General features: G+C 34.1%; 1 protein-coding gene across 1 annotated transcript; it reads left to right on the top strand.

Moving 5' to 3' along the window:
- Positions 1-7,648: 7,648 nt before the first annotated feature.
- Positions 7,649-8,251, top strand: LOC127130405 (uncharacterized mitochondrial protein AtMg00810-like). The gene is made up of 2 exons (XM_051059420.1): positions 7,649-7,877; positions 7,962-8,251. Exons 1-2 carry the CDS (start codon positions 7,649-7,651, stop codon positions 8,249-8,251), a joined length of 519 nt encoding a protein of 172 aa, XP_050915377.1.
- The last annotated feature ends 5,924 nt before the right edge of the window (positions 8,252-14,175 follow it).

Genomic DNA, 14,175 nt, shown 5'->3' with positions numbered 1-14,175 from the left:
ATTTCAAGAAAAGGAACTCCAAGGGTTTTTATCTTATCTCTTATCTTTGTATGCTTTAAGACTAGCCCTTCTCTTCTTCTCCTCACTCTAACCCAAGCCAAAAATCTTTTCTTCAAACTTTGACTTTATTTCAAATTAGAAACCTAGGCCTTAAGCCTTTGACTTTTCAAACTATTTTCATTAATACTAATTGTGAATAAATCTTAATCCAACTTTGACTTCATTTTTGTAAATAAATATAGTTTGTAAATATAACTCACTTCAAGTTGATTTTGTGGTTCCAATGGCCACCCTTGTTAAATCCTTTTCATAAACATTAGTCATAGGTTTGAGTTATCATAGTGGTTGATATGAATCTCACATTATCCTTAGTGATTGGATTATAAGTCTTCCATACTTATTATAGGGTTAACCCCTCACTAGTATGTTGAAGCTCTCCTCACATGGTGGATTGTTGGTTTAGGTTGAGTTTTCTCCCTTTGATAACAAAAGACCTTAAGGCTTTTGATCAAACCAATTCACCCATCTTTGAGATTTTTACCCCGAACTATGAGGTTTTGATCCTACCTTTGTGATGGTACGTAGGCAATGGGTTCATCCATTCAAACAAAAATTTGTAAATATAATCTATTCTCTTCTCATCCCTCCAATCTTTTGCACATATTTTCACAAATACCAACCTACAACACATATTTGCAAAAAGGGTTCCCTTAGAGTACTAAGGATGTTTTGGATTCGTAAAACCTTACCATTTCATAACCAACCCCCTTACCCAGATCTTTGACATTTTTATTAGTTTTTGATTTGATAAAACTTCTTACTTGGCTTTTGTTCACTTTTTAGCCTTTCCTTTGGACAAATAAAAGTGCGGTGGCGACTCGAATTTGTATGTTTACTTTTGGTTTAGTCAATAAACCTAAAGGTAACGAAAACCCCGCTACAAAAAGGTTATTTGGGTTTTTTGGCAGAATAACCGTGTCCTTCACTCAGTGTCATAGCTGGGTATTTATAGTGAGATTGTGAAGTCTATCCTCTTAATGATGAGCTAGTAAATCCTAGGATAAATCCGTTAGGATATCTTTTGTTCATCCCATATTTCGTGGGGATCCAGATTTTGTGGATTCGTTACGAATGTATTTGTTGTCTGTAGCGAAATACGTTCTTTTGCGTTTCTTGTGGTCCCCTGTGCAACTCGTTCACTTAATTAAATTATTTTGATTATATTTCAACTTTTAAGTGCTTATGGTGATAAGAGTTTTGACTTAAGTTTTTACTTCTTCGCAGGTCACAATGGCAAATCCAATTCCAAGTGGGAACGAATGACTGCTGTACCAGCTCCATGATGAGGTTTGATTTAGGGTGCTTCGATCCAAATGATGATTTGGCAATGGTTTCTTTGAAAGCTCTGTTTTCAATGGCTGGCTTCGCAGCGCAATACTTTGAGCTCAATTTCATCCATTAAGATGTAATATTTTAATTTTAGGACAATGTGTGTAATACTTTTGGACTATCTGTAATATCCTAGATTAGAACTTGTTTATGTAACAACTTTAAAACGCTCAAGTCTTTAGAATAACATCTCATTGAAAATTGTTTGGGCCACAATAATTACAAGAATGAATGTTCCAAATTGTTTGCCCTTAGTATACTATTATCGGCTAAATAAACAACATAACCAAAGGAATAAAATGAAACCCACATTAATGCGTTGAAAGCTTAACTCCAGCGTGAAACCAACAAAGGATCTTGGCACATAAGTCTAAATACGGTAAAATTTGAGAGCCTCAAAATACTATCGATCATAACAATTCCCTCCTATAAATAACCTTAGCTTAAACACATACATGCTTCAAAACCCAATTTTAATTTAGGGATTTATGAAGGATTAAAACTTGGCACCATTATTTGGGAGGTAAAAATGAGCTTGCAAACTTGGCTTAATAAGCAATAATGCAAAATGACCTTTAATTCTTGCTAATAAGAAAGTGGACTTGGACCAGGTCGTATAAAAAATGATTTGCACCACACCTCAAACTTGCAATATTAATTGTGGACATGTTGATAGGATGGGGCTTTTGAACCAAAAGGTCTCATGGATACCCAAAATGGGCCTCTTATAACCAACAAGTCCGAAAAATGCACATACCATCCCATGCTTTAGTAATAGCTATAAGAGATAAACACAACAGATTTTTTGGGTCATGAACAAGGAACTTAACAGATGAAACGCCACTGAAAGAATTGTTGAAAGTTTGATGACACTGAGAGTTTTCTTTAGAATGAACATGTGAGTATTGAACGTGCCTTTAGGAATGATGGGGAGTTTGGAGTAGCTTAGGGCTGAGAAACCCTAAGATAGAGTTTATGCCTTATAACTTCTGGTTGTGAATGCTGGTGAAAGATTTTTCTTACCTGGACGAAATTGGGGGTATGACAGGTATCATTGCTTCCGATGAAAACACATACTCTAGAAACCTCAGTTGAAGGTGCTCAGCCTCTGATCCGTACTCTGTCTCCATAGCAGACCAATCTTGTCAACACCAAACTTATGGAAAAGTTCAACTAGAGTTTCTTAGTGCAAGGCTCAAGAAAAGTTGATGTGACTTCTTAAGTCTGCCCCAACGTTTGATATACACCTAGTATGAAAAAGAAGCAGTGGACAATGTTATTACACAATGGTTAAAGATCTTAATTTGATTCATCTTTCAACGCCTCTCTCTCTTGGAACTGTTGCTTTACAAAGATCACTTGTGCAAGCTACCTCGCGACGACTCTTTTTTTGCCTATATAAAAAAGAGTTGAAGATTTGAAGGAAGGTTAACAAATCACAAACAAACTAACAAGAATAACTTTGAGCTAAAGTATTTATATGTTTGTTGCACAAGTCTTAAGATTTCTTATCTTTGTATATCTTAGAAATCTTAAGTGTTAAGAATCTTTGTGGTTGTTGTATTACTTGTATGCCTATGATTTATATCAAGTATAATTGTTATCCTTTCTACTAAAATATTTGTTTAAAGTAGAAGAAGTCTCTTGATAGTTTGCTTGAGCAGTGGAAGTCTCTTGCTAGTTTTCTTGAGTAGTAAAAGCCTTTTGCCTATGTGCTTGAACATAAGTCTCTTGATGGATTGCTTGAGCAAATGTCTCTTTCTAGTGTGATTGAGCAGTTGAAGTCTCTTGCTAGTTTGCTTGAGAAACGTGTAATCAGTTTGATTATAGTGAGAATATCTTATTGGACAAGGGAACTTGACTACTCTCAGTTTAGGAGGGGAGCCAGGATAAACTTTGTATGTTGTTTTTCTACTTTCTTTTGAACATTATTCTTCCGCTGCTAACAACTATGTGATCAGATTCTGAACTTGTTGAGATTCTGAAGTTGGTTTATCATAAGTCAAAGAATTAATATACACAATTCAACCCCCCTTCTTGTGTATTTTTCTCACATTCAGTTGACATCAGAGCATGATTTGTGCTAAACACTTTACATTGGTATAGTAAAAGATCATGATAAAAATAAAAATACTTGTTCCTTCATGTGAGGTGAATTTGGAACGACCGGTATTGGTGGTATACCCTATGACTATAATACTACTGAGAAAAGTCATTACTCGGCTAAACCACCTACACTCAATGGTGATTCCACTCAGTTTGAATGGTGGGAAAGTAAAATGTATACTTGCATCATTTGTCTTGATGATGAGTTATGGGATATCATTGAAGACGACATTAACATTGAAGTTAATGGTGTTGGTATGGTAAAAGATAGGAAAACTCTCACACCAACTCAAAAGAAAATTTACAGAAAACATCATAGAGTTAGAGGCGTTCTGATAGAAGATCCACCTCATTCTGAGTACATCAAGATCATTGGTAAGTCTACTTCTAAAAATATATTTGAGTCTTTGTGTTCTACATATGAAGGGAACTAACAAGTCAAAGATCCTAAGGCACACCTTCTAGTATAACATTATGAGTTGTTTAGAATGAAGGATGGTGAAGATATTGAAACCATGTTTTCTAGGTTTCAAGTTCTTGTATTAGGCCTCCAGGTTATGAGCAAAGGTTACACTACATCTAACCATGTAAAGAAAATTTTGAGAAGTCTCCCTGCTAGATACAGACCTAAGGCCACAATTATTCAGGAGGCTAAAGATCTGAGTATGCAGAGCCTTGAAAGTCTGATAAGCAACCTTCAAATCTATGAGATGGAACTGAATGTAGATGAGTCTGTGATGAAATCTAAAACATTGGCTTTGAAGTTATTAGTTAAAAATTTGGTGCTAAAGCCGTCAAATCCTCAAAAGTCTGGAAATTAGAAGAAGCTTATGAGGAAGAAGTTTCTGATGGTGACTTTGATGATGAGGAAATGGCCTTTATCATCAGGATGTTTCAACAACTGACAAAAAGGAATAAGAGATTATCTGGTAGAAGTAGTGGCTTCAGAGGCTCTAGTTCAAAAGATAAAGCTGGTGATCAAAATAACTGCTTCATATGTAAGAAGCATGGTCATTTCAAAGCTGATTGTCCTAATCTGCATAAAGATATACCAAAGAAAGGAAGATTCCAAAAGGAAAACTTCATAAGTAAATTCAAGAAGAGTCTCATGGCAACATGGGATGAACTTGAAAGTGAAGATAGTTCAAATAAAGATGAAGGAGAAGAAAATATGATAATGATGGCTCTCTCATCATCTGACACAGAATATGAATCAACTTCTGATTCAGAGTCTAAAGAAGAAGATGAGTTATTTTCTAATCTATCCTGTTCTGATCTCATGTACTTTATTCAAGACTTCATGAGTCGTTTCCAAGACAAGGCACGACACATGAAAACTTTGAAAAAGCAATATTATCATATTGCTCAAACAGATAAAGTGTCTGATAAATCTTTGAGTGAGCATGTAATGGATCTTCAAAGTTTTATCATAACTGGTCTTGAGATAACAAAACTTGCTTCCATAATATATGGAGTAAGTAAGAGCAAAGGAGAAGGTCTGGGTTATAGGGAAAGATGTTCTAATAAAAAATATCAACTCTTGAAAAAACCCCCAGACCCTTCTTCTTCAAGCAATGCTTAAACAACACTGAAAACTTATTTTGTGTCTGCTTCTGATAAAGGCAAAATTCTGAACAAATCAGAACCTGAGATAAAAGAATCAAAGGTCCTGAACAAATCAGTATCTGAGAGTTTAAAGTTAAAGGATCTAATGAAATCAGAACCTAACATTTATAAGTCAAAGGTTATGAAGATATCATAACCTAAGACTTATGGATCAAAGGTTTTGAAAGGTTCAGAAGCCAAAGTCGAAACTTATCCAAGACAAAAATATTATAAGCAAAAAGTCTGGAATGAGTCTAGACCCTTTTATCATGCAAATGCTCAAAATAAAAGGAAGTATGTCAGAACTAACAATAGAGGACCCATAAGATTATGGGTACCTAAGTCTGAAATTGTGTTTGCTACATATATGCTTAAAGGGAGAAACAAGACAACAATCATGGTACCTGGACAATGGCTGCTCACGTCATGTAACAGGAGAAAAGTATATGTTCCAAACCCTGAATCTTAAAGAGGAAGGAAGTTCAAGGTTTGGAGGAGGACATAAAGGGAAGATAACTGGAATAGGTATTATTGGTAATCCTTTAATCTGTGTTAATAATATTTGGTTAGTAAGTGGACTCAAACATAATCTACTGAGCATTGGTCAATTTTGTGATAGTGTTATGAAGTTTTGTTTAATAAAAACTTTTGTTCAGTTATCAATGAGTCTGACAAATCCATTTTATTCAAAGGTAAGAGGAAGTGAAATGTTTATAAAATTAATCTTTCTGAATAGACTAATTAGAAGGTAGTTTGATTTATGTCAGTGAATGATGCAAAATGGGTATGACGCATAAGGTTAGGTCATGCTAACTGGAGATTGATCTATAAACTTAGCAAGCTACAATTGTTAAAAGGCTGCTAGATCTTTACTATCACTCATATGCTCTCTATGGAGCATGTCAAGTAGGAAAGATTAAAAAAAATTCTTTTAAATCTAAGAACATTGTCTCTATCTCTAGACCCTTAGAATTACTTCACATTGATTTATTTGGTCCTGTCGGGGCTGCTTCAATCAATGGAAAGAAATATGGATTAGTCATTGTTGATGACTATAGCAGATGGACTTAGGTCAAATTATTGATATATAAAGATGAATCATATGAGGTATTTTAAAAGTACTCAAAGATTTTAAAAGTCAGAAGTGATCATGGTGGTGAGTTTGAAAATGAGCCATTTGAGAATTTCTGTGAAAAATATGGAATAATCCATGAGTTCTCTTCTCCTAGAACTCCTCAGCAGAATGAAGTTGTAGAAAGAAAGAACTGGTCTTTGCAAGAAATGGCTAGAACAAGGATCCATGAAAATCATCTTCCTAAATACTTGTGGGCAGAAGTTGTTAATACATCTTGTTATGTTTAGATCATGATCTATATCAAACCAATTTCTAAAAAAGCATCATATGAATTATTTAAAGGAAGAAAGCCAAGCATGTCTTATTTTCATCAGTTTGGTTGTACATGTCACTTTGAACAATAAAGTTTACCTAAAGAAATTTGATGCTAAAGCTGAAAAGTGTATTTTATGCTCTAAAGCATATATAGTTTATAAATCTGAAAGCAGAATGGTTGAAGAGTCTATACATGTCAAATTTAATGACAAAGAGCTTGACTATAATATGTCAGAGCCTGTTGAAAGTTTTGCAGATACTCAGGTTTTTAAAGATCTTGTAGAGGCTGGACTTTCAGAGGTTAGTGGCTCAGATGCTGGTATACCAGAAGCTGACTCAATTTATGAAGCTCACCTAGAAGATGGTTCTGATGTCTCAACTCAACCCTATAAGTCTTTCAAGTATAAAGCTTCTCATCCAAAAGAGCTAATTATTGGGAATAAATATGATCACCTAAGAATTAGATCAACATTTAGAGATGATAACTTTAATCTAGGATTTCTTTCCTTGATAGAGCCAACTTATATTGATGAAGAATTATCAGATGATGGGTAGATTGTAGCTATGCAAGAAGAGCTGAACCAGTTCCAAAGGAATGATGTTTGGGATCTGGTCCCCAGACCAAATTAGAAGAACATTATTGGAACAAAATGGGTGTTCATAAACAATCTAAATGAGCAAGGAGAAATGGTAATATATAAGTCTAGACTTGTAGCTCAAGGTTATAATCAACAAGAATGTATAGATTTTTCTGAAACCTTTGCACCTGTGGCAAGGTTAGAGGCAACCAAACTTTTTCTCTCCTATGCTATTAATCATGATATTATTTTAAATTAAATTGATGTCAAGAGTGCTTTCTAAAATGGAGTCATTTATGAAGAGGTATATGTCAAATAACCATCTGGGCTTGAGGACTCAGTCCACCCAATATTTGTTTTTAAACTTAAGAAATCACTTTATGGACTCAAACAAGCTCCAAGAGCTTGTTATGAGAGAGTGGATAATTTCTTGTTGGAAAAAGGTTTTCAAAAAGGTCAGGTTGACACTACATTATTCATAAAGGCTCTGAATAAGGAAATTTTTATTGTCCAATTTAATGCTGGTGACATACTTTTTGGTTCTACTAATGCCTCTCTTTGCAAATAATTTTCTAAGACTATGCATGTTGAGTTTGAGATGAGGATGATGGGAGAATTGAAGTTCTTCATAGGAATTAAAATTAACCAAAGTAAAAGTGGAACTCATGTTCATCAGTCCAAGTACACAATGGAGCTTCTGAAGAAGTTTAATCTTGAAGACTACAAGATTATGTCAACTTCTATGCATCCAACCTGTTGTCTGAACAAAGAGGAAAGTAGAACCAAGATATATCAGAAGCTATATATAGGTATGATCGGTTCCTTGCTTTATCTTAAAGCTTTTATGCCTGATATATTGTTTAGTGTCTAACTGTGTGTAAGATTTCAATTAGATCCTAGAAAGACTCACTTAACTGATGTTAAGAGAATCTTTAAGTATTTGAAAGGAATAATAAATCTAGGATTTCTTTATAAAAAATCCCTAGATAATAAGCTACTTAGATTCTGCGATGCTGACTATGCTGGAGATGGAATTAAGAGAAAATCCACTAGTGGAAACAATCAATTTATAGGTAAAAACCTAATATATTGGACTAGTAATAGACAAGAAATATTGCTCTATCTACAACAAAAGCATAATACATCTCAGCTGCAAAATGTTGTACACATCTACTCTGGATAAAATATCAGCTAGAGGATTATCAGACTCGGGGAAACAATATCCCTATCTTTTATGATAATACTGCTGCTATTTGTCTAACAAAGAATCTAGTTCAACATTCTAGAACCGAGAATATTGAAATAAAACATCACTTTATAAGAGATTATATTCAGAAGGGTGTAATAGATATTCAATTCATTAATACTGATAATCAATGGGTCGACATATTTACAAAACCCTTGGCTATTAAAAGATTTGATTTTATTAAAAAGAATCTAAACATGGCCTTTATTGAAGAATAGTGCTTGCTCTGGATAGAGTATCAAAGTCTGATGTTGATCATAAGTAGCTTCAGTTAGAGTTTTGGAAACCGCCTCTGGTGAAGAGTGGATTCCAAAAGACTTCAGACACTGAGACTATGGAGTAGATAATTTTCTTTAGATATCATTTAAGTGGAAAAATTATATGTCTTCTTATGACACCTATCCCATTTAATAATTTCACATAGTTGATGATTGTCTTGCATGCATATTGGTTGTATGGGTAAAGACTGATGGGTAATGATGTGAAACCTTTTTGATTTCTGTGTATATTTTCCTCTCTCATCTCTTCAAATCTTTCTATTTGTTTATTATTCAATTTTGTTTTACTATTTTTGTTTCTTGAAAAGATTATCTTTGAGTGGTCTTAAAGCAAAGACATTGTCTTACATTTTTCTAACAGTACTCTTGACTATATCTTTGAGAACATCTTTTGTTTTTTATTCTGTTTCTACCTTATTTGTCATAATCTATATTTTTTTGAAACTCTTTCATGTGTTGGCCTCTGGATCTAATCTTGGTATGGAAAATTAGTTGGTAGTTATCATTGAAGAACTTGTTGACTTTGAAGAAATGATAGCTCAAGGCTTTGATCTTCAAACTGTTGTCTCCCAAAATGGTTGGGATGATTTCTTTGATATGCTATATGGTCCTAATTTCCCTAATTTGATAAAAGAGTTCTGGATGAATGAATCTGTCCAAGCACTAAATCTAGAGTGTTCCATTCTTTCTAATGTATCTAGCGTCCCTATCACCATCACCCCACCTCTATTGATAATACAATAAACTGTGAGGATGAAGGTGTTACTCCAGATATGCTCTTTTGGGAATATTATTTTCCTCCTCACCGGATTTTTGATAATCTGCCCTACCTATTTAAAGTATCTAATTTTAATTCCATGGCATCAGTCTGGTATACAATTTTGATCTTAAACTTTCTGCCAAAGAACAAGAATCTAGACTCCTTTGATATTGATGAAAAGGATTTTTTGCTACTTCTCAACTCAGATCTGAAGATTAACCTCCCTCATGTTATGTTTGAATATCTGAAGATGACTCTAATATCCTTTCATGAGGTAAATTCATGTTTCATTCCTTATGTACGAGTTATTTCAGATCTATTCATTCAACTAGGAGTAGAGAAAACTATGGTTGATGTTTATTCACGAGTCTGGCGAGATAAGTTAAAGATACCAGAAGCTATGAAAGCTATTGAACCTTTTATGGCTAATATGGTTTATTTGGATGGATCTTCCTTTTCTTCTATTTAAATTTATTTTTTTATTTTTAATTATTTCTTTTGTTGTTTATGTACCTTACCCCTTTCTTTTAATAAAGTGTTTTCTATCTTTGCTTATTATTTTATTGCTTCTTCTAAACTGTTTCTTAATGCTTTTATGTACTTATGTTTTCAAATTTTTATTACTGATTGATTGATAATCATTTTTACAAACTTCATGGATATATGGCAAAATAAGTTTCTTGGCTAAAATAGTTGTAGAATTTCAATACTATTTAAGGAGACATTACATGATCTGGACCTAAAGGCTATTACGTTTTTTTTCTTTAAAGACAGTTATAATTCTCAAATTTGATCATCTGTCTTTCCTTGTGACTCCAAATAAGCCTTCTAGTCCTCATCCCACTCCTTATTCTTGAGATTTTTCAGATATGTTTATGAGGTCTTGCCCTTTTCGGGGACTCCAACAGACATGCCTTCATCTTCTGCAATTGTGCATCTCTGGGACTTTGTTAGTTCCTCAAATTTATTCTTTTCTTTCCTTGCATGATTCTTCTTCAAGTTGCATATCTCATTTGCAAAATCTCTCTTTTCAGCCTTGAATGACTTTGTTTTGCCCATTCTTTTGCTGCACAAAAACACTCTAGAGAATGTGATCAAATTGTTATTTTAACATCTTCTTTTATAGAGGTGTTTCTGAGCCAAACTGTTTCAGTCTTGAAGATTATGCTTCTAGAGTCTTGCCTCCTATGCTATGTTGTCAGAGACTAGCTTTGACGATCTTGGAATTTGTGGAATCAATGCTTATCTATAAAAAATTCCTCTGGTTTTATTTCGCTTTATATTTTCATCAATATATTCTCTCTCCTCTCTCTCTCTCTCTCTCTCTCTCTCTCTCTTATTTTATATTTTTATTAACTTTTTGTTGATGACAAAAGGGGGAGAAAATCATAGGAGTATTTAAAGAGGATGAAAGTATTTTGAATACTTTTATATATACCAAAACCCATATCAGAACCCACTTTATTGGTTTTATCTGATGAGTATTTTCTTATGTTATCAAGATAAGTTTAATTAACTTGGATATGACTTAGGGGGAGCTTAAAAAACTCAACCTTTGAACCATTAGACTTAGGGGGAACTTACAAATCTCATACTCTGATGTTGTCAAGTTAGTTAACTGACTAACCATTATTCTTAAATACCTTTGTTTGTCATCATAAAAAAGGGAGATTGTTGGAACTGAATTGTTCATATTCCTTGGGGTTTGATGATAACAAAGTACTTAAACAACAACTAGGTATTCAAACATATGTTTAAGTATGCAGGATGACAAGTTTAAAATTTAACTCATAATTGATCCTAATGAAAGCATTTGTGGAGAAGCTAAAAGACTCAGATTCTGAAGGATCAGAATCTGATGACTCTGAACTTGATATTTCAACTTCTGAGGGATTATAATCTGAGCATGGTATCATTGCTTCTGGTGACAGCTCAGACACTGGATACCTTAGCTAAAGGTGCTCAACCTCTGATCCGTACTCTGTCTCCATAGCAAACCAATCTTGTCATCACCAGACTTATGGAAAAAGCCAATTAGAGTTTCTTAGTGCAAAGATCAAGAAAATTTGATGTGACCTCTTAAGTCTACCCCAATGTTTGATATATACCTAGTATGAAAAAGAAACAATGGACAATGTTATTACACAATGTTTTAAGATCATATCAAGATTCATCTTCCAACGTCTCTCTCTTGGAACTGTTGCTTTACAAAGATCACTTGTGAAAGCTACCTTCCAATGACTCTTTTCCTGCCTCTATAAAAAGGAGTTGAAGATTTTAAGGAAGGTTAACAACTCACTATCAATCTAACAAGAATAACTTTGAGCTAAAGTATTTATCTGTGTGTTGCACAAGTTCTTAAGATTTCTTATTTTTGTATATCTTAGAAATCTTAATTGTTAAGAATATTTATGCTTGTTGTATTAATTTTATACCTCTGGTTTACATCAAGTATAGTTATTATCTTTTCTACTAAACTTTTGTTTAAAGTAGAGGAACTCTTTTGCTAGTTTTCTTGAGCAGTGGAAGTCTCTTGCTAGTTTACTTGAGCAGTGGAAGCCTCTTACTTATGTGCTTCAGAAGAAGTCTCTTACTGAATAGCTTGAGTGGAAGTATCTTTATAGTATGATTGAGCAGTTGAAATCTCTTGCTAGTTTTCTTGAGCAAACTGTAATCAATTTGTTTATCATGAAAATCTCTTGTTGGACAAGGGGACTGAACTAGTCTCAGCTTTGGAGAGGAACCCAATAAACTCTGTGTGTTGCTTTTCTACTTGCTTATGAATATTATTCTTCTAATTCTAACAACTCTGTGATCAGATTTTGAACTTGTTCATATTATGAAGTTCGTTTATCAGAAGTAAGAGAATTAACATACGCAATTCAACCCCCCCATTCTTGTATATTTTTCTCACTCTCTCATTTCTATGCTCCCATTCTCTCTCTTTACCTTGCCACCCTCTCCCATGTCTTCTCACAAACAACGAACAACTTATTTGCCCAGAAAGACACATGAATTGGATGAATGTCTCAAGAACATAATTAATGTTCTTGAGATGATTTTCCAAAAATCATTCAAACCCATCAAAACCAAAAAATGTAAACATAAACCCTAGTAAAAATCATCTCCTAAACACGATTATAACATGAGAAACCATCAAATACACATGAATAACACCAAATCAAGATCAAACTGAAAAATCCTACAAAATCTAAATCATAAAATTCAAGCAAAGTTTCACGCAATTAGCTAGGGATAATGAACAAGCAAGTATGAAACAACATTACTCAAGCAAGAAAACAAAAAAATAAAGCTTTGAATGTACTAAAATAGAGCTTTGACTAGACCTGCAGCTCCAACGACGTCTCCAGTCAGAGAAAATTTCCAGGTATCTTGACTTCTCTTCTAATTTCTTTCATTCATCTTCTATTTTTCTTCTATTATACTTTTCTTCTCACTTTCTTTTTCTTCTTCTTCTCACTTTCTTCTTCTTCCTTCTTTGAGTTGCACTGCTACCGTGTTAATTCTCGGAGGTTGATCTCAACTCAATCAGAGCTTCAAGTTCAAGCTCTAATGGTTCTTGTAGAGAGCATTGGTGTAGGTTAGGGATTTGAAGGTGCTACGAATTTGCTCTCAAAGTATGGAATCGGAGGCTATGATATTTTGCAGGTTTTTGTGGCTGCTGAGTAGTGTAGGATAAATTAGGTAAAATGGTGTAACTGTGTGAGGCTTGATTCAAGTGTGTGAATCAAGATATTTTGAACGAGATATTTGTGAAATCATGTGAGGATTAACAGCTGTAATGTGTAAGTCTATTAGGGATACATATGAGGGAATTATGAGTTGTCTGTGTGAGGATTTGGCCCTGATTTTATGAGGAGTGGTGGAACGGATCCGTGGGTAGCTTTTGTTAGAACAAGATTTGGTTCTGCATCTATACCTTGAGTTTTGATGATAACAATATTGTATTTGTGTGTGAACAATTTTGGTACCCTAATGGTTTGTTATTGTGTAGCTTTAATAACCAGTTTTGATTATGAATATATGATGTGCAATGTCATCAGTTTCTGAAGTGTGTGTTCCAAATTCTCTTCTACGTCAGCTATTAGAAGTTCTGAAAGATGTTCAATATTGCTGCTGCAATGTTCTTTCTGCTTCTCTGCTGATTCACTCCTAAGAAGCTTCTGATGAGACACTATGTTATTGCTACAAAGGTCCCTCAGCTCATACTTCTAGACGTGACTCTGATCACTGAACTTCTGAAGAACGGAAAGCTTCTGAAGTTGTGTTATGTAGCTGAAGATTTTGAAGATCTTAAGCCAGAAGATTGAAGTTATCAAGGTTCTGACTGAAGATTCTGAAGACTCTGAAGATTTTGAAGATACTAAAGATCTCAAGCCAGACTACTAACACTGTCAAGGTTCTGACAAAAGATTCTGAAGTTTATGAATCCAACTTTATGTTTCTTCCTTTCATGCTTCACTAGCTTTCATCAGAAGCCAATGAACTTGAAGATAAGATCAAACGGGAACATGATCAAATAGTACATAGTATAAATTGAACATCCTTTCCACTACTTGATTTTGTGGGCAAGGACAATATTATACATCACACATGTCACTAATTTTATGGGCGAAGGACAATATGCACTATCATTCCTCTCCCATCCAACAATGAACAATCGCTCTATGAGGTTTACCTATTTTGCCCTCTAACGGTCTTCATCTTATGCTATATAAGTGAGACTTGGAGACTTGAAGAAATCTGCCGGTGATACAATATTTTGACAAGTCTGTTTCTTTTTGAGAAGCTATCATTCTTTT

Source organism: Lathyrus oleraceus, chromosome 3, assembly GCF_024323335.1.
Source record: "Lathyrus oleraceus cultivar Zhongwan6 chromosome 3, CAAS_Psat_ZW6_1.0, whole genome shotgun sequence".
Classification (NCBI taxonomy): Eukaryota; Viridiplantae; Streptophyta; class Magnoliopsida; order Fabales; family Fabaceae; genus Lathyrus; species Lathyrus oleraceus.
This window is presented reverse-complemented; position numbering and strand designations above follow the sequence as displayed.

Excerpts from the sequence above, each read along its gene's own strand:
- LOC127130405 (XM_051059420.1), top strand. The coding sequence starts at position 7,649 with ATGCATGTTGAGTTTGAGATGAGGATGATGGGAGAATTGAAGTTCTTC. Across the intron at positions 7,878-7,961 it reads ATATCAGAAGCTATATATAG|ATCCTAGAAAGACTCACTTA; the intron begins GTATGATCGGTT and ends GATTTCAATTAG.